This window comes from Gadus macrocephalus, chromosome 8 (genome assembly GCF_031168955.1).
Source record: "Gadus macrocephalus chromosome 8, ASM3116895v1".
Classification (NCBI taxonomy): domain Eukaryota; kingdom Metazoa; phylum Chordata; class Actinopteri; order Gadiformes; family Gadidae; genus Gadus; species Gadus macrocephalus.
The window spans coordinates 17197438-17216509 of NC_082389.1; the positions used below are offsets into that span (position 1 = coordinate 17197438).

The window sequence follows — 19072 nt, forward strand, 5'->3', positions numbered from 1 at the left end:
TTAAACACAGGACTCTTGGACACCTGTAAATTATGCGAGCTCGAATTAAGAACCGAATATCAATAATACAAAAATACATCTTTAGATCTTGTATTACAAAAATGCATAAAAATACATTTCCCTTTTATAAAAAAAAAAAAAGTTCAAATTTTTTGGTTGAAGTCCTTTAACTCGAACTATAAAGTGCAATAGCCACCACAAAACTTTTAGTTTAGAGTAAAAAACAGTTAGAATTCAACATGTTTGCAACACAGCATTTGAAAAGTTGAGGCGGGCCTGGTCGATATCTTCAGTCGTTGTGGCAGTAGCTCCTGTACGGCTTTCTCTGGGAGGAGCCACAGGCATCAGGCTTTGGGCCCTACACAAAGGCACAAAAACAGGGTGGGTCAAAGATGGACCAAAAGCACATGACTGTCTACTGTTATGGCTTTCCACTGCTTTATATAAACTCCCTAGCAATGGCAGATATCTAAAACGGCATCAACAGCACAAAAAAAGAAAAGAAAACCCCCCATAATTCTCATATGCACAGAGTAAGCAGTGTCTCCAATGATCCACTGAGCCCAGATCTGGGTAATAGAACGAGAGTTTACCTGGTACAGACTGCACACCAGCGGCAGCAGGGCATTCATGGCCTCGTTCTGCAGGACGTCTGTGTGCTCCTGTCCAACAAGAACAAGCGTTTTCAGCCATGTAGTTTGGTTGGAGGAAAGGAAAGGGATTCAAATGAATGAATAAATGTCGTCCAGACTTCCCCCGCCAGATGATTTGAGTTGCATCGTTCCCTATTCCAGTCCCCAAACGTCTTCCTCAATTTGACATTTTGATTAAAGCCCATTTACATGATTATCAATGTCCACATTCTCTCTGTAGGCGTCCTTGCTTAACATGCAGAACCGCGACCTGCTTGACGGTCCTTTAGTCTTCTGGACTTCCGTTTGCCCCCCCCGGCCCTCCCCCGGCCCCTCTCTTACCCCGTTGATGGTGACCCAGGGGACGTAGTTGTGAGCAGGCTTCAGGGCCCCCGTCTTCAGGGCGTTCAGGTGCATCAGCTTGTTGCCCATGTCCCCGTCAACACAGCTCACAACACTGGCCCACTTCAGGGTGGGCTGGTACAGGTTCAGACACTACACACAAATAAACAGACATATTGATACCCAGCAAAGGAGACGATGGACTAAATAAAAGTGAATCCTAGTGGGGGGGGGGGGGGGGGGGGGGGGGGGACCCACGGCCTCAGCAGACTTGATGACATCAGTGGAGGACTCCATACAGTAGATGACCTGGAAGGCTGAACTTCCTGCCAGGGTCAGTAAACAAGTCTAACAGGAAGAGAGAAGAACACTTTCAACAAGTCCATTTAGCATCATAGGTTCTAATGTACAAATACTTCCTAGCTTTTGAATTGTTACATCTGCAATTTGTCATGAATTAAATTTAAATTAAGTTAATTCACAGGTAACAGAGGGAACGTAATGAAGCCCTTTCTGTACCGTCAAAGGGTTTAAACAGTGGGTGTAAACGGTGGGTTTAGTCTGTACATTTGGAAGAATCCTTACCTCAATCATGTTGCCTAAACATTCCTCCTCTCCGTGCTGGCATGTAAAGACGTACTTTTTCCCATCAAACCATTCCTGGAGGAGACAATGAACAGCTGAAGAAAATCTTTAACAAACCCAGCAATGTTGACATTGCCGGTTATCTCGTATATATTTTATAGATATCACTGGATGTTTTCTGAGGTAACAGAGGTAACGGATGAGGATTCTTTTTTATGACGGGACTGTGGAAATTATCTCTGTATTTGAAACACTCAAAATCCATCTACGTTTCTTTAAACAGAAAAGTGAATACCAAACTGCGTGGAACTTTGTCAATTAAGAACGTCAAGGTGCGGCGGTCCTCGTATAGTCAAATAAAATGAAATATGGCCTACAAAACCATCACTTTGGACACAGAGGCCTGCAAACAGAGCGCTGCAGAATGTAACTCCTTGTCCAGGGCTGTCCTGACCTTGGCGTTGCCGTAGGGCACCAGGGTGACGTTGAGGATGTCCTGCAGCATGGTCCAGGTGGGGAACAGCATCTGGGTGAGGAAGCCCCGGCAGCCGGGACACAGGCTCTCGTAGTACAGCTCAAGCTGCACCGAGCGGTCGTCCTGGTGGTAGTGGGAGCGGGTGAAGTTGGCCTCCAGGCACTGCTTCAGAACCTGACACAATAATAGGACAGGTCAGCAGGAGCTCATACTATTGATTATATAATATGTTACCATCGTCATCAAATATATTTTGATTGATCACAAATACAACAGTGGAAAAGTCATGGATGTTTTATTATAATGTGTTTAATATGCATAGTTTCGACATGTTAATCATTAAACCATATCTCCTATGAAATGTTGAATCAGCAGTAAATGCCTGCTGTAGGCCTTCATGGTTTCCCTTTAAAAGATAAAATCGAGATGCTACAGAGCACACATCACATGAATCAAAAAAAGGTAAAGCCGTGGCATGGATTCGTAAAGCGTGCAAACTGATTTTAAAGTGTGCAAACTGAATTGGTAAAGCTTGCCCTCGGATTCATAAACCAATTGTGCACGGATTTGCAATCCCCAGGCCCTATTCTGTTCTTCAGCAGATGGACCCACCTTGGGCCACGGTGACCTCTTAATCCAGTAATGGTTTAAGTGAAAAGGCCCAAGACAGTAAGACACAAAGCTAAACCAATACCCCTGTTTATCTTTTAATGATCATTAAACCTGCACTTAAAAATCTAGATTAATTGGAATTACTGGGAATAAATTGTCATCTTGGTCCAAGGAAGCAGGTCAAGATGGTTTTAAATCAAAAGGCACCCGCTACACTTAATTGTTTTCACCCGAGGCGGGTGTATGAATTTTCCAATTTAACTTGTGTGTGGTTTTTAATAAGCATTTTGTAGTGCTATCCGCACTGCAATGAAAGTGCAGTTACGGTGACGTGCTGTGAAGTTGAGCTGAGGACCTCCAATCTAGTTCAACACTGCCACCTCTTGCCGATTTAATGTCGTTGTATTGGGTTGAGGTCTGAACTGCAGGTAACTCTCAGAAATAGAACAGCCGGATGTATTTAGGAGGAACAAACAAGGGCTCTCAAGTTTTGAACTGAGCTCAGAGTGGGAGATTTTGTAGGGGGGGGGGGGGAGGGGGGTATATTAACATGTGACTGCATACAAATGTGTCCACAGACATGGTGACAAATGTATGATAGTAAGCATTATCGGCCCTTAATTACCGGTAACTTAAGGTTACGACCGTAACCCCGGTTCTCTGATAGCATGAGGTATCTCACATATAGGTACGCCTCCCCGCGTATCCCTCAGAAGCACTTTATCACTACGCCAGCAGTGATTGGCTGGCCACGTCTGACGCACCCCGGGTCAGCCCCCTATATAAGTATCTGACCGTGGGTACAGCGTCATTCAAGGTAGCAACCTCTTCTCGCTCACCGCAAGAAGGGCAATCCGGTGAGATACCTCACTCATGCTATCAGAGAACCGGGGTTACGGTCGTAACCTTAAGTTCTCTTTCAAGCAATCGTGAGGTATCTCACACATGGGATATGTTTACTCCCGTATTGCCGGACAGGCCAACCTCAACGATACATGACCATTCCAATCATGACAGAGCGTCCTGCGCTCCCCCTGAGGTCACACTCAAAACAGCGTGAGCCAAGCGAGGCGCAGTAACGTCAAGTCGGTAAAACCTCATGAACGTAGTGGGTGAAGCCCAAGAAGCGGATTCGCACACCTCCTGCAACGAAATCCCTTTAAACAAGGCCCACGACGTGGCAACGCCCCTTGTTGAATGCGCATGCAAACCAACAGGCGCCTCCAGCCCTTTTGCTGAATAAGTCAAAGCTATAGCCTCAACAACCCAGCGTGATAAACGCTGCTTTGTGATAGGTTTACCCTTGTGAGGGCCAGTCCATGAAACGAACAATTGATCCGCCTTCCTTAACGATAGAGTCCTTGACACATAAGCTCTCAGAGCGCGCACAGGACACAACGTGTGCATCCGCCGTTGCTCCTCAGAGGTGAACGGTGGAGGGTAGAAAGCACTAAACTCCATGGAAAGGCACGAGTAAGACGTGTCCATGACTTTAGGAACATACGCCGGATTCGGCCGCAGCGACACCTTAGAGTCCCCAGAGCCAAACTGCATACACGACGAATGCACCGATAAAGCGTGTAGATCACCAACTCGTTTTGCTGAAACTAACGCCATGAGCAACGCCGTCTTAAGGGAAAGCGTTTTCGCGTCCACTTCCGACAATGGTTCAAAAGGAGGCCCCGATAAAGGCCCCCCAACACCAGTGGTAAATCCCACCCAGGTGATAGAGGCTTTGACACAGGGCGCAAACGACGTGCTCCCCGTAGGAAACGACAGACCAAGGGATGCTGTCCCACCGTCTTGCCGTTAATACCCACGTGACATGCTGATATGGCAGCGAGATACACCTTCAGCGTAGAAAACGCCCTCCCCTTGTCAAAGAGAGACTGTAGAAATATCAACACAGTATCAACAGAACACTGGAAGGGGACTTCATCAGTAGAAGTACACCAATCCTCAAAGACACGCCATTTAGCCTCATACACAGTACGCGTCGAAGGCGCCCTCGCGCTTTGGATGGTCATTATAACATTCTGTGGCAGGCCACATGACGTAAGATTCATCCTTTCGCGGGCCAAGCCCAGAGAGCCAGACGTTCTGGGTGGGGATGAAAAATTTCCCCCCGAGCCTGGGACAACAGATCCCTGCGCAGCGGGAGTTGCAGCGGTTGTGAATAAAGCATTTGCGTTATCTCCGCCAACCACTGTTTCTGAGGCCAATTCGGCGCTACCAGAATAGCAATTAGACCCTCGGTCCTTACTCTGTCTAATGTCGGGGTTATCAGAGCCAACGGGGGAAATGCGTAAAGGAGTGTGCGCGGCCACGCATGCGCCAATGCGTCCACCCCGAGCGGAGCCTCTGGATCGTTCAGAGAGAAGAACAGGGGACATTGTGTGTTCTCCCTGGAGGCAAACAGGTCTACTGACGGGCACCCGTAGCGGTTCCGAATCAGTTCCATCACCTCCCGGTGAAGTCTCCACTCTCCATAACGAGGGTGCCCTCGTGAGAGTAAATCCGCGCCGTGGTTCATCACTCCAGGCACATGCGTTGCCCTGAGTGAGAGTAGATTGGCGCTGCTCCAGAGGATCAGTTTGTGTGCCAGTCTGTGTAGTTGAGGGGAGCGCAAGCCTCCCTGCTTGTTGATGTAGGCCACTACCGTCGTATTGTCTGTCCTTACCAGAACATGAGCGCCTGTTACATACGGCAGAAAATGTCTCAGCGCCAGGAACACTGCCATAAGTTCGAGAACATTGATGTGAACAGAGCGCAGTTCCGATCTCCATCGGCCGTTCACCGATCGCCCTTCGTGGGTGGCACCCCACCCCCATAGAGACGCGTCGGTGGTAACCACCTTCCTCGCACATATCGTGCCAAGTTGCACGCTTTGTGTAAGGAAATACGGATGTTTCCACTGACGAAGCGCCAGCGTGCAGTCTACTGGAACACATATGCGGCGGTGTGCATGAACTCGTGGGTCCAGACCGAGACTCGACACCCAGAGTTGAAAACCCCTCATATACAGCCTGCCAAGGGGAACCGCCATCAGAGCTGACGCCATCAGACCCAATAATCTGTGGCAATCCCTCAGTGTGACATAATTTCCCCTGCGAAACAAAGCGAGACATGCATGCATCGCCTTCACTCTGTCCGGAGTTAGTTGAGCACTCATTGTGACTGAGTCCAGAGACAGCCCGATGAAAGTTATTGACTGGGAAGGGGTCAGTACACTTTTCTTCAAGTTCAACCTGAACCCCAGCGATGACAAGTGTGCCATCGTGTGTTCCGTATGAGCAATTGCCTCCTGTGCTGACCTCGCAGCCAGGAGGAAGTCGTCTATAAAGGTTGCCAGACGAATCCCTTTCGTACTGAGTGGACCTAACGCGGCCTCTGTGCATTTCACAAAGACTCGCGGGCTTAGTGACAGACCGAAAGGAAGAACCGAAAACTCGTAAATCACCCCTTGAAAGGCAAATCTGAGATACTTTCTGTGCGGGGGGTAGATTCGGATATGGTAATATGCGTCGGCCAGGTCCAGGGTGGTGAACCAATCGCCTGGACGTACGAACCTCAGCAGTGCTGAATGTGTCAACATCCGAAATCTGTATCGTCTGAGATGCGTATTCAACGCCCTCAGATCCAATATAGGTCTCATGCCCCCTCCCTTTTTCTTTATTATGAAATATCTTGAGTAGAACCCGCTCATTGCTTGAGCTGGTGGAACCACTTGAATGGCGCGTTTCTCCAGTAGAGACTTTATCTCTGCTGCAAGAAAGTGAGCCGCTTCCCCCACTGCCTGCGAGTGTATTATTCTCGAGAAACTCGGAGGGGAATGCATAAACTGGATTCTGTACCCTTTTTCTATGGTTTTCAGAATCCATTCTGATTTCACAATTGGCCGCCAGTGCTGCATTCGCTGTGCGAGTGAGCCCACTGCCGGCGCCGGCGCCACAGGTGGAGCAACGCCGCCCGCTTGTGGCAGGGAGCGTTGCGTCCCCCTGTTTATAGCCTGCTCCGACAAAGAGCTCATGGCTTATTTTTTGTCTTTTTTTCAAAAGCAGTGCCCTCGGCCTGGATGCACTAGGGGGTACAATTTTATTGCTGAAAACATGTGTGTTTTCGACAGTGGAGGGGTTCTGGAACTGCAAACTGTCCTGAGTCGCAACGGCAGACCCTTCGGACATACCCCTTTGCTGTGGGAGAGGAGCGTGCGTCTGGCAGACACGTTTTCCCTCTCCCGGCAGCGAGCTAGGCGGACTGCTTAGGCCTCTTTCCCGGGCGTGGGCGAAGTGGCGCTGGCTTGCCTCCACGCTGATCCACTGGTGCAGCTGGTTTGTTGGCCCACGCAGCCCCAGCCTCAGTCTTGGGTTGAGGTGGAGGTCTGGGGTGCGAACCAGGGCGTCTCGCAATCCTGTAGGTCGGCGGTGGCCTCGCCGCCGCCTGTGCAAAGGATGGCCGAGAAGTCGGAGCGGGAGGAGGCTGCGTCTTCCTGGGCATGCAGGTCTGCAGAGCCTCCCCCTCCCGTTTCTTTTCCTCACAGCGGCGTTGCATGGTGGTCATAGCGGGGCCGAACAAGCCCTTTGGATCCACCGCGACATCGAGGAGCTGTACTTTCTCGCGGTGAGAGAGGCTGGATAAATTGAGCCAACGTGCTCTCTCCTGCGCCACCATGGTGCCCATAGCCCTTCCAGAAGCCTGCACGGTGCACCGGTGAAGACGGAGGCATAGGCCGGTCACGACACACATCTCGTCCCAGAGTTTGCGGTCCATGACACCCGATCCTGACATCTCGTCCTGTAGCTCCGCCTGATACGCCATCAGCATGGACGACGCATTGAGGGCCCGCACACCAAGAGCAACAGACTTGTATGCCTTGTCGGTCATAGAAGACTGGAAACCGTCCGTCTTCGACGGGAAGCTCGGTGCGGACGATGTGGACAGGGCCTTCTGACCCGGGTGGAGATGTTGAGCGACCAGCGGTTCCACAAGTGGTAACTTGAACAGACCTCTTTCCTCCATGTCCACGCATTCCAGCGCGGCTCCCCCCTGGATCGGGCTCTTCGATGAGAAAGGCTGCGACCAGGTGCGGGTAGCCTCTTCCACACACTCTGGGAACAAGGGGAGAAGTTGCCTCTCCGCGCTTTTCACCCGAGGTAAACGCTTGCCTTCGTACCGGGAACCGGTCTTTTCGGGCGGAGCGTTGGGCCAAGGAATTTCCAGCTTGGCGGCAGCGCGCCTGCACACATCATGTAGGCTCGTGCCGATAGTCGGGGAACCGCTGTCATCGCCTCTCGCACCCTCTGGGTGCAGGTCAAGCAGGGTTCCTCGCAATCCAGCCTCTTCGACCGGCTGGAACGAGTCGGCGCCGTCCTCTTCAAAGAGGATCGCTTCGTCCGAGCCATCGACCGAGTCCAGTTCATCGTGGGCCTCGCAGCCCCCCAGGCATTCGGACTCGGTCATCACCCTTAGGTCTTCTTGCTCCATCCTTTCACCCCAGTCGGTGCTCGCGTCCGCTGTGGCTACTTGGATATGGTCGCTAGGAAGGGGGGCCCCCCGACAGCAACGGGTCATCGTCTGTCAGGCTAACATGGCGAGCTAGCCGACGTCGGAGACTTTTCATAGGGAGCCGTGCGCAGTGGTCGCAGGTACCCATGGGAGCCAGTGCTTCTCGGGCATGTCTCAGCCCGAGGCACTCATTGCAGATGAGGTGGGTATCTCTCTCCGAGATATGGTTCCCACAAACGCACACCCGTCCAGGCTTCCCATCCACCGTGTCAGGAGGGGGAGAAGCCATGGCTTAACTGCAGTTTGGAGACTGGCCAGTTGTATTTTTATTTATTGCAGCTTTGCAGCTGATTCGGTTTAGCTTTCCAGCTAGACGGAGTTAGCTTTGCAGCTAGACGTTCCCGGTGACTAATGTTTGGATACAAGCTAGTAGGGCTGTCACTTTTTATTCGAAGTTCGAATATTCGTTCGAAGGTGGGGTGAAAAGTTCGAATTCGAAGTGTAATTCTCCATTCGAACTGTAAAAATGCGCTATAAAGAAGAGAGCGGCCCTCCTGGATCCCCGCTTCTCCCGGTTAGTCCACCTTTCCCCTGCACAGAAACATCTCGTGACTGAAAGCCTCTCACACGAGCTCATTGAAACGGAGACCGACACTGATCGCACACGACAGGGAGAAAAGTCCGCTGCTGCGCTGGGCGCGATGGGCAGCCTGTAGCGGCTGCAGCTGCAGCGGTAACGGAGAGCTGCGAGACTACTTGTAATTTTCTTTACAAGTACAATAGAGCAGCATGCCGTGTTGGAGGTCGGCCTCACAGATTGTTCGTTTATATAGGCTGTGTGTTCCATGGACGACATGCGCTCCGCATATCGCGCTCCGAGCAGTTATTGTTAATGCGTAAAAGACAGCCGCACTCGTGTGTCGGAGCTTCCTCTTGTTGTGTTTACAAATGTGTTATCAAAGATGTGTTTTTATCCTGTGCTGTTATGAATTCAGTAGGTATACGTGATTTCCACAAGAAATAAAAAGAAACACGACAACAGTCGTGTTTTTTTTTTTTTTTTTTTTTTTTTTTTAATAGTTCTATGGGGGGGGGGGGGTCGAATGTATTCGAATGTATTCGAATTAATTATGGACATTCGAAATTCGTTCGAATTTCATTTTTGGAAAAAGTGACAGCCCTACAAGCTAGTCACTGTAGAAGCGAGTAACCACTGTTTGGAAACAGGCTGGTTAAAGATAGATGTTTGGTGACAAGCCTATCCGTCGACAACCGCTTAGTAGGCACTAGCGCCCGGCGAGCGAGTGGTAAGCTCACTCTGTGGACAGTAGCATAGAACCTCGGCACTTAGCAGTATCGTCAACAATTACTTCTGAGCGAGAAGAGGTAATTGAATGACGCTGTACGCTCAGATACTTATATAGGGGGCTGACCCGGGGTGCGTCAGACGTGGCCTGCCAATCACGGCTGGCGTAGTGATAAAGTGCTTCTGAGGGATACGCGGGGAGGCGTACCCATATGTGAGATACCTCACGATTGCTTGAAAGAGAACTACTATTCTAAAACAACACTGCCTCAAAAGGCTATTGACTTAAGCAACACGCTATCCTGGTCATTTTTCTGCGTGAGAAATACGAAGTGTGGCGTGTGAGCGTGTGCATGGGTTGAATTGCGTGTGTCTCACGCCGAATGCGTGAGACTTGAGAGTCCTTTTGGTTAAACGGACGATATTTTCAAACAGCCAAAACACAATAGCTTTTACGTTTCCTTATTTACCAAAATTCCATTGATGAGAGAGACACGTGATAGTATGTAGCAAACGTTAAACTACTTTTTGAATGACTCACCCCACATTGAATGGCTGAGTCCACAGAGGAGCACCACTGGGACGGAGCAGCGGTGCACGAGGAGACGCACTGCCCCACATCTGCACTGGACCAGAGGGTCAAAACCAACAGGAGGAAACCAGTCTGCATGTCTAACGCTTTCCAAAGACGCATACTGAAAATCCACCGACGTTACGGCTACCGAAGGAATAAACACCCGCTTCCTTGTTTTGCTTTTATTTTGTTGTGATTGGACCATGGGACCTCGAGTCATGTGACATCGAGTCATGTGACCCACACAGAGTCACGCTGAGCACGGCTGGAACAGATCACACATCACGGGGTCGGTGCGTCACGGTCCAATTTTCTGACGATGCATCAAAACATTTTTATGGGTGTCAAATTTGTGGCCTATTATTGGTGCAGACCATTTATGTAAGTAAGGTTTTACTTAGGTAATACCTTGAATGTTATCTTAATCTCTGACATTATTTCTCGACCTATTTGTTGCCATCTCCTATTATGCACTTAACTATTATTAACTATTACTATTATGCACTCTGCGGTCCAATCTTAATTGTGGTCCAATTTATATCATTGTAGCCTATTGTTTATTGTTCTCAACCTTACTTAGGTTGTGCGTTATATTTATGACCCATCTCTGTGTGCGTGCCCAGAACACCTTCCTCAGTTATTCATACTTTAGCACAGTGTTTCCAACATGGGGGGTAGGCCGACTAGTACTCCCCATTTAAAGACTGGCTACTGCAGGGACTACTCGGAAGGAAAATAACGGTAAAATATATAGATATAGATCAATCTATTATGCCCTCAATATTCCCACTAATGGGGCTAAGTCAGACATGATCCCCAATCCCTGCATCCTTTAGCAATACAATTGAATTGAACTGATTGATGATATATAATATATATGATTCAACTGGTCAAGCTTATAAAGAGGATTTTAGTAGCCTATATGTTGTTTATATTGTGAATCTGTTATTGTGGATCTATATATATTGAAATGTGAGACCCACAGAGAAAGAATAATTATATTTATACATTGTTACTAATTACCGATAGAGTAAAGAATCATTTTGAATAATACCTCTTTAGTGATGAAAATCCAATCTTCTGCAATCACAGAAAAAGATAAACGATCAAAAACAACCCAAATACCGATAAGAGTATTTTTATATATCTTTTATTGTACTTTCTTTTTTATCAACCTAAAGTAAGGACCATACAGACGAAAGGGTACCTGTGTGTGAACAAACAATAACTCTGTAGCAAGTGGTAGGTACATGACAGATACACTCAACTTTAGCTTTCTTGTGAAAGACAGAAAATAAATGTTGCATTTGAATTGAGACATAGAAGGGGGGAAGATAAGAGAACAGAAATTGTCTCACGTGCATAGAGATCGTGCACCACCACATCAACCCATATATCTCTGCTGGCTGAGTACTACCACCCAATCCACTGACTTCACCCATTCGTTTCCACACATCCAAAGGATTAAAGAGTAGAGGCTTGTGGGAGGCTATGCTGATACATTAGGCAGTGTTCTGCCATGATGACAAGGATATGATTCGTGCCCTGGAGGAAACCAACGGTATGCGGGCTGCAAGGTGGGACACGTCTAACCAGTCTCTAGCAAAGTGTCGAGGCATCGATCACTTTGAACACGCCACAGAAAATTTAACAAAGCCTTTTTTTTGGGGGGGGGGGTTAAGAGATGAAGACAGTATACAGTGAAAAATGCTATTACAGTCACATCAAATAGACCGAAATCTCTAGAAAGGTCAAAGTTTATGCTAAGTGATGAGTTTGACAGATTTGATAGTGGTGGCAGGAAGGAGAAGGAGGATCCGGGCAACAAAATCACAAACAGGTCTAGAATTGTATGAGATATTTTGGTTTTTTAACGATCTAGTTGTTTCTACCGAGCACCTTTTTGCATTCTTTTTATTGTCTGCTCTCGTAGTGTCTTGTATACCATTTAGTGCAAAATAAAAAAAATAGCATGCATCTGACGTCCATCATTCCCAGACTCCGTCCAAACTGAACACACACACACACACACATACGCTAACACCCATACAGTACATGTAGTGCAAGCCGTGTGTATGGCTCTCTAACGACGCGATCATGAAGACACACAAACCCATTTACAAGTCATAAACGTCACATAAACAAACTCCTGACTTGGAGGACATGGCAACTAGTGTCAAAGTCTATAGAATGGAGATGTATAGACTGCAACCATGTTGTAACTGATTTACACCCCTATCAGTTATTATGAAAAAACACATACATGCACAACCATAACATGTGTTTAATGTGAGCGCTGCACGTATGCGGGTCAGGTGAGAGCTAGACAGCAGGGTTCAAAGGAGACTTGATGAATAAACATTTAGTGTGGAAGCGGTCCACCAAGTTGCCCCGAATGTGTAGCCACAGAGGCTACAAAATCAATGTCTAACTTTTTGACTGATACTGTGATAATTACAATATGTCATAGTGAGGGAGCACAGTATTGGAGAGTAAAAAGAAAACAGAAAATTAAAACTTGGAAGGGAACCATTCGAGAGAGAGAGAGAGAGAGAGAGAGAGAGAGAGAGAGAGAGAGAGAGAGAGAGAGAGAGAGAGAGAGAGAGAGAGAGAGAGAGAGAGAGAGAGAGAACAAGCAATCATGACTTTTTCAAGTTTCCAATGACCAAAAGAAAGGGTAAAATTCCAACCAATCACAGTCACTTCAATGGTCAGACAGACTGATTTTTTGAAACGCATACTTGCTATTTGGTTAATTACATGTTGTAAACATTTGTATTCTTTACTGTATGGAGGAAATTTTCAAGCTAGCTTATTTTTCTTTATAGGTTCTGTACGGTTATTAACAGACACAAACAAACAAACTTGACAAACTGACAAAGACAAAAAATCTATTTGCTTTTTTATAAAGCCAAATAAAATCAAACAAATACAAATCTACTCAGGCACCATAAACAAGCACTTTCTAATGCCATCATTGCTTTAATGTAAAAAAAGGTGTGTTTTCAGAGGAGTGCTTCTGAAGGACTGAATCGTGTACCTGTTTAATACCTGCGTAATAAGAATGGCCTCATTACAGTTTGCCTCAATGTATTTCTCAACACTAAATGCCCCTCTCGGAAAATCTTATCCCAATAGGCCATAGCTGATGGGGTGTTCCCGGCGCTGTGAAATCATGGATCCACTCGGCATCGCTCGTCCACCTTAACATGTTTAGCAAACGGCCACTATCCAAGATAGAACCTTTTCCTAATGGAAAACAAATTCTCCCGACTGAGAACCCAAATAAAGACTACTCTTACTTGTCTCATGTATGCAGTATAAAACAAAAAAGCAGCCAAGACCTCATTTAACAAAAAGATAAAAAAATAAGGTGTACATTTATCAGCTCTGTAAATGTAACACATGGATGAGATTCTTGCATCGAGAGTGTACAGGATGATACCGTGTACTACCTTACATTGACTCTGTGTACCACCATTACATCGAGAGTGTACAGGATGATACCGTGTACTACCTTACATTGACTCTGTGTACCACCATTACATCGAGAGTGTACAGGATGATACCGTGTACTACCTTACATTGACTCTGTGTACCACCATTACATCGAGAGTGTACAGGATGATACCGTGTACTACCTTACATTGACTCTGTGTACCACCATTACATCGAGAGTGTACAGGATGATACCGTGTACTACCTTACATTGACTCTGTGTACCACCATTACATCGAGAGTGTACAGGATGATACCGTGTACTACCTTACATTGACTCTGTGTACCACCATTACATCGAGAGTGTACAGGATGATACCGTGTACTACCTTACATTGACTCTGTGTACCACCATTACATCGAGAGTGTACAGGATGATACCGTGTACTACCTTACATTGACTCTGTGTACCACCATTACATCGAGAGTGTACAGGATGATACCGTGTACTACCTTACATTGACTCTGTGTACCACCATTACATCGAGAGTGTACAGGATGATGCCGTGTACTACCTTACATTGACTCTGTGTACCACCATTACAAAGTCTGCTGGAAGTTTGTCCAAGCCCACTATTCAGAGTGCTTGTGATTCACAAAAGAAAAACCGCTTGCAAAATGTCTTGTTTAATAACTGCTGTGGAGTGATGCAAAAGGATCCTTTTCACATCGTTCTGATTTGTTTCAAGTTTAATCCAAATCAGAGTTACATCGTTCAAAAAATATAGATATCTTAGGATATATTTCAAAAGTATTTATTTTCTAATAAGCCTCTCATTTGTCAAACCTAAATAAACATCAAATATACTTGCTTTCTTTGTATAGTGTGAAAGATTGCGTTATCTACAATACAATTCTTTTAAGAAATATACTTTACAGTGTTCCAAAGCGGATGAAATATATATATATTTTTATAAGAAATCTTAAAGACAAAATACAGGACAATCTAATAGCATCACCCAGAGTAAAGTTTAGAATTGCAGAGTTGCTACCAAATGACATGAAGCTCAGTTCCAAGTATTCCAAGTATCCATAATTAAAATTCTCTTCCCGTTTGCCTTTATCACGCTCTTCTCAATCAGTGAGGACCATTTTTTTTACTGCGCAATGTAGAGTGAACCACGAAAAAAAGAGTACTTGTAAAAATATTCCTAAAGAGGATGGATTTGTTTTGTACAAAAAAGGGAGCCGATTTTTGTTTTATTCGCTTCATATGTAATTATTATTAAAAAACTGGTTTCTTGACGACGTCGCTTAACTGTCCAAAATTCATTTCTACAAGTGGAGTTGTTATGTGAAAATCTACGAGCACACTAATTTCCGTCGACGGTGGTGCCCATGTTTTCTCCAGGTATTCTCAACCCAACCAACCCCTTTGGAGGTTGCAATAACGGTCACCCCCCATACACAACAACAATCATGGAGAATGAACACTATGTAGAAGAATAGCAAACTAAAGAGACATTTAAAAATAACGAAAAAAAACAACAACTAATAAGAGTATTTGCATTGCTTCGAAAAAAAAGTAATAGAAAGTGCAACAAAAAAAAAGCGGTTGGTCCAGCGGACAGTATGGTCATGGTCAGCGGTCTGTGAAGGAGTTCAGAGAACAGGCTCACAGTGAGGGGAGTGGACGAGACGAGGGGAATACTGCATGCTGGAGGTCCTCTGTCCATAGAGCTACGGCCTCTACACTCTGGTTACTCTCACTTCACATCTCTATCTGATCTGGGTCTCATTAACAAAAGAACACATCTAAGAGCTACAAGATGAAATATTGAAAATAGGTTGTGACAAAACAAAACATTCTTTGTACTTGATGGGCTAAAAGCACCAAGACACTGAACACCCCCCCCCCCCCCCTCCACCCGCACCACACAAAGAAGGAATATGTAACAACTAAAAGGTTTAAAAAAAAAAAAATACAATGGCAACAACTTTTAAATTCTCTAATCACTCGCTACGCTATGCTATGACATGCCATGACACACCCCTGCTTAGGCATCCACACTCGAGACCAGACGCAACAACCAGGCCTGCGTGCAGTCGTACATCGGGGCTGAACACAGGCAGACATGAAACAATGAGCACAGCATGGGCCGATGGCACCATCTTGAGGAGCGAGTCTCCAATGGCGGATAAGTAGAGTAGAGATGGCCTCACTATAGCGGGCAAAAGGCACTTCTAGTCTTCAAGATTCAACCGTTTCTCTGTATATTTATCTTTATCAGTGAGATGTTCATGTCCATAAACATTTTGACAACTTAGATTTCTTGTTGATTAAAGATTATATCCAAAGTATTTTTTTTAATAAACCAGATGACAAAAAAAAGAGACTTCAAACGCTTTGCATTAAAGTTAATCAAGAGAGAAGCCATTTTTCTTTTTACATGATAGAACATTTGAAAGAATTTTGCACTCAAAACAGAAAAGATTATCCAAACATGCTACTCTCCAAAAAAATATTGCAATCTTTTCACTCACTAGCTTACCATTTAGGTTACTCTACACACATTCTACAAAAATATCGGTTACTTTATCATCTTCTTTCCTTTTTTTTTCTCCATTCAAACCCACTGTACAGGCCAGCGCCTGGTGGTCATGCAACCATCACCGCAGGCCAAGCAGCCCCTCAGTATTTGGCCAGATTCATCTTTCTCACTGTGGTCAGTGATGTGGTGCCTCGTCCTTGCGCCTTTCCTGCTTGGAGCTTCAACTGTGCTTTAGGTAGAGACAGACACAACTAGAGATGGTGCGCTTCTCAATCCACGCAGTGGTCTCACAATGGAAGGAGGTTCAAGAATGAAAGACTTAAAGAATGACTTAATTTGTGGAAGGAAGTTGCCCTGGGAAGTTTGCCTGCAAATAAAAGTGAAACCCTATTCCTATCCACGTTTCTAACGTCTTGTGCATAGTCCTACAACTACAACACGTATGCACTGAAAACACACATACACAGAAACACAAACAGACAGCACAAGTTAGAAGCACTAGTGCTAGAGGGACTCCTGTGGAGACACGCCATGCATACTGTACTAGATCACCTTTCAGACCAATGTGGCCATCATGAATGGTAAAGGATTGGTTTTTCTTTTTTTTTGTGCTACATGAAAAGACATCCTTCATTTGGCTCATATTAGCTGGGTACTGAGTACTTCCCGAAACAGAATCTGAGAGCATAGCAACCAAAACAAATTAAATGCAAGAAAATAAAAAGGACAAACAAAGAGACAAAACAAATACAGCAATGAAACTGTGCCAAATCAAAATCTGTTTGCACGTGTGTCTGCGTGTGAATATTTAGGTTCTAAGTTCTGCTTCTCTTTTGGAAGCGTACTATCTTTTCAAAGTTTTTTTTCTCTGCCTATTAATATTATACAGTCGGTGACAAAAAACATCAACAGTCAAGCGCAGAGAGGAGGGGGAGGGCGCGAGGGGAGTACCATGAATAACTGAAATATCAAATATTCTGACATCTGAGAAAACAACTGGGCCAGTAAATACAACTACCTAGCTAGAGACAAAGCAAATACAGTACCGGATAGGACACGAGAATCACATCATAGATGGATGCTTCGTAAAGTCATTAGCATATAGAAATTAGAAAAAATAAAATCAGAGGATCACTAACAGTTATGTCTTTTAGCCCCAATAAACTAAAGGTCGCTACAGTATTAAAACAGATGGAAAGAAAGAAAGAAAGAAAGAAAGAAAGAAAGAAAGAAAGAAAGAAAGAAAGAAAGAAAGAAAGAAAGAAAGAAAGAAAGAAAGAAAGAAAGAAAGAAAGAAAGAAAGAAAGCTGGTTAAGGAGACTCTCCCAACCTGGGACTTAAGGGAGGGAATCCTGGAGCATATATAACTGCATTTATCAACATACCACACTATCTAGTGTACTGTGATTACAGTGTACTGTATACTCACAATATAGCAAACATGTACCACGTGACTCCGTCACGGTCAGTACCTCATCCACAAACTCAACAGTCGGGCCCGGGAACCCATCGAGCCTAGGAGGGAGAGCGGGAGAGAGAGAAAGAGCGCCACATGAAGCCACAGCCAACAATATTTTTTCATTAAAAATATATATAACTTTCTTTTTCTTAAAGCTGCAGGCCTCCTCCGTCCAACCGCCGGCCCCCCTCCCCCCTCTCCGCTCCCTGGAGTCCTCGGTCGCTCAGGGCTGTAACTATGGCACTTAATCACGCTTTGAATTGCAATCCATCAACCGAGAGACCCAAGCTGACCCACCCCACCCAACCAGTCCCCCACACGGGGTCCAAGGCGTCTCTTCCTGACGGCAGCTAAGTCCACAAACACAACGATGCAAACAGCCTGTGTGTGGCAACGCGAGTGTGTCTTCCTGGAGGGGGTGGTGGGGGGGGCCGACAGTTCAGGCATTTGTCGAAAGACAAAGATAAAAAATAAAAGGATCTTTCCCCCCCTCTTGTGTCCGTCTGTATCCTGCGTCCTCCTCGTGGGTGTGTTTACGTCTCTCCACAGGGGGGGGGCTTGGATCGCGCTTCGCTCGCTGACCTGCTCCTCCGACCTCGATCAACAACACTATCAAGTGTAGGACTTGGTATTAGGAGTTTTTGTACCAAAGGTATTTTTTTTTTATCTTGTAATTGACTCTGTACAGTTATGGCTGTCTAATGGCAGGAGAACGCTCTCTCTCGCTCCTTGTGCCGCTGCCGGTGGCGTCGGCCCGGACACTGTACAGGTCTCCGTTGTCAACGGGCATGTGCTTATTTTCTTGTTCTTTAAATGCTGACCTTATGGTTAAAATCGTCAGGGTGGAATCAGCACCGGCCGCCAGCCAAACACCGGCGAATCGCTGTGCTCGCCGGAATGGTGCCGGCCACTTAGACGAACAAATTAACAACCATTGTTCACAAAATGGTGGATTTCAGCAACTAACAGAAAAAAACATTGGGTTCTTTCGTCACTGAGAACGACGTTGAAGTACTTGAATCTCTCCATCCTGGGTGTGGTTGGGTGGTGGAGGTGGGGTGGGGGTGGGGGTGGGGAGGGGGGGGGGGTTAGTGTACTACTACTGTACTGTGCTGGGCCTGCCAGCTCATCTGGGGTGCTGGTTCTGGTTCTGGTTCTGGGAGCGGGCCAGCACCGGGTGGGCTAGGTTTACATTCAGCTGGTCATTGTGTTGGACCAAAGACACGTTCTTGTAGTGGAGCACCAGGGCTTGGAGGGAAGGGTACAGGTTGTAAGGCTCGGCGAAGCCGTAGCCTGTGGTCGTCTGGAAGATCACACAGTGCTTGGGGTCGCCCTCCACACTGCCCGGAGAAGGAGAGGAGAAGGGAAAGAATATAATGCATGACATAATTCAGATTGTTTTTCCAAACGACAAGCAATGATAATTGCATTCCAAAAATATAAATAAATTATCGCAAATAAATCCAACAATAAACAAGCAAATCCTTAAATTGAAACAATGGACAATTAATATACTAATTAAAAAAACATACACACAAATAAATAAGAACATAAGTAAAATAAATACATGCATATATTCCTTAAAATGTATA

General features: G+C 45.9%; 2 protein-coding genes across 4 annotated transcripts in view; both read right to left on the bottom strand.

Annotated features, from left to right (window-relative positions):
- Positions 1 to 74: 74 nt before the first annotated feature.
- Positions 75 to 10260, bottom strand: ifi30a (IFI30 lysosomal thiol reductase a). Its single transcript, XM_060059606.1, has 7 exons — positions 9999 to 10260; positions 2014 to 2208; positions 1560 to 1634; positions 1233 to 1322; positions 975 to 1127; positions 594 to 662; positions 75 to 358 (listed from the first exon to the last, which is right to left on the bottom strand). The coding sequence occupies exons 1-7, from the start codon at positions 10149 to 10151 to the stop codon at positions 290 to 292; spliced, it is 804 nt and encodes a 267-aa protein (XP_059915589.1). The 5' UTR covers positions 10152 to 10260; the 3' UTR covers positions 75 to 289.
- Positions 10261 to 11165: 905 nt separating this feature from the next.
- The window catches only part of pik3r2 (phosphoinositide-3-kinase, regulatory subunit 2 (beta)), a 39860-nt gene continuing 31953 nt past the window's right edge, over positions 11166 to 19072 (bottom strand). For all 3 annotated transcript variants that reach the window (XM_060059600.1, XM_060059602.1, XM_060059601.1), the window contains exons 16-17: positions 14045 to 18820; positions 11166 to 13486 (exon numbers count right to left, since the gene is read on the bottom strand). In XM_060059600.1, coding sequence (XP_059915583.1) covers positions 18607 to 18820 — 214 coding nt within the window. In that variant the 3' untranslated portion in view covers positions 11166 to 13486; positions 14045 to 18606. The remainder of the gene's footprint in view (positions 13487 to 14044; positions 18821 to 19072) is intronic.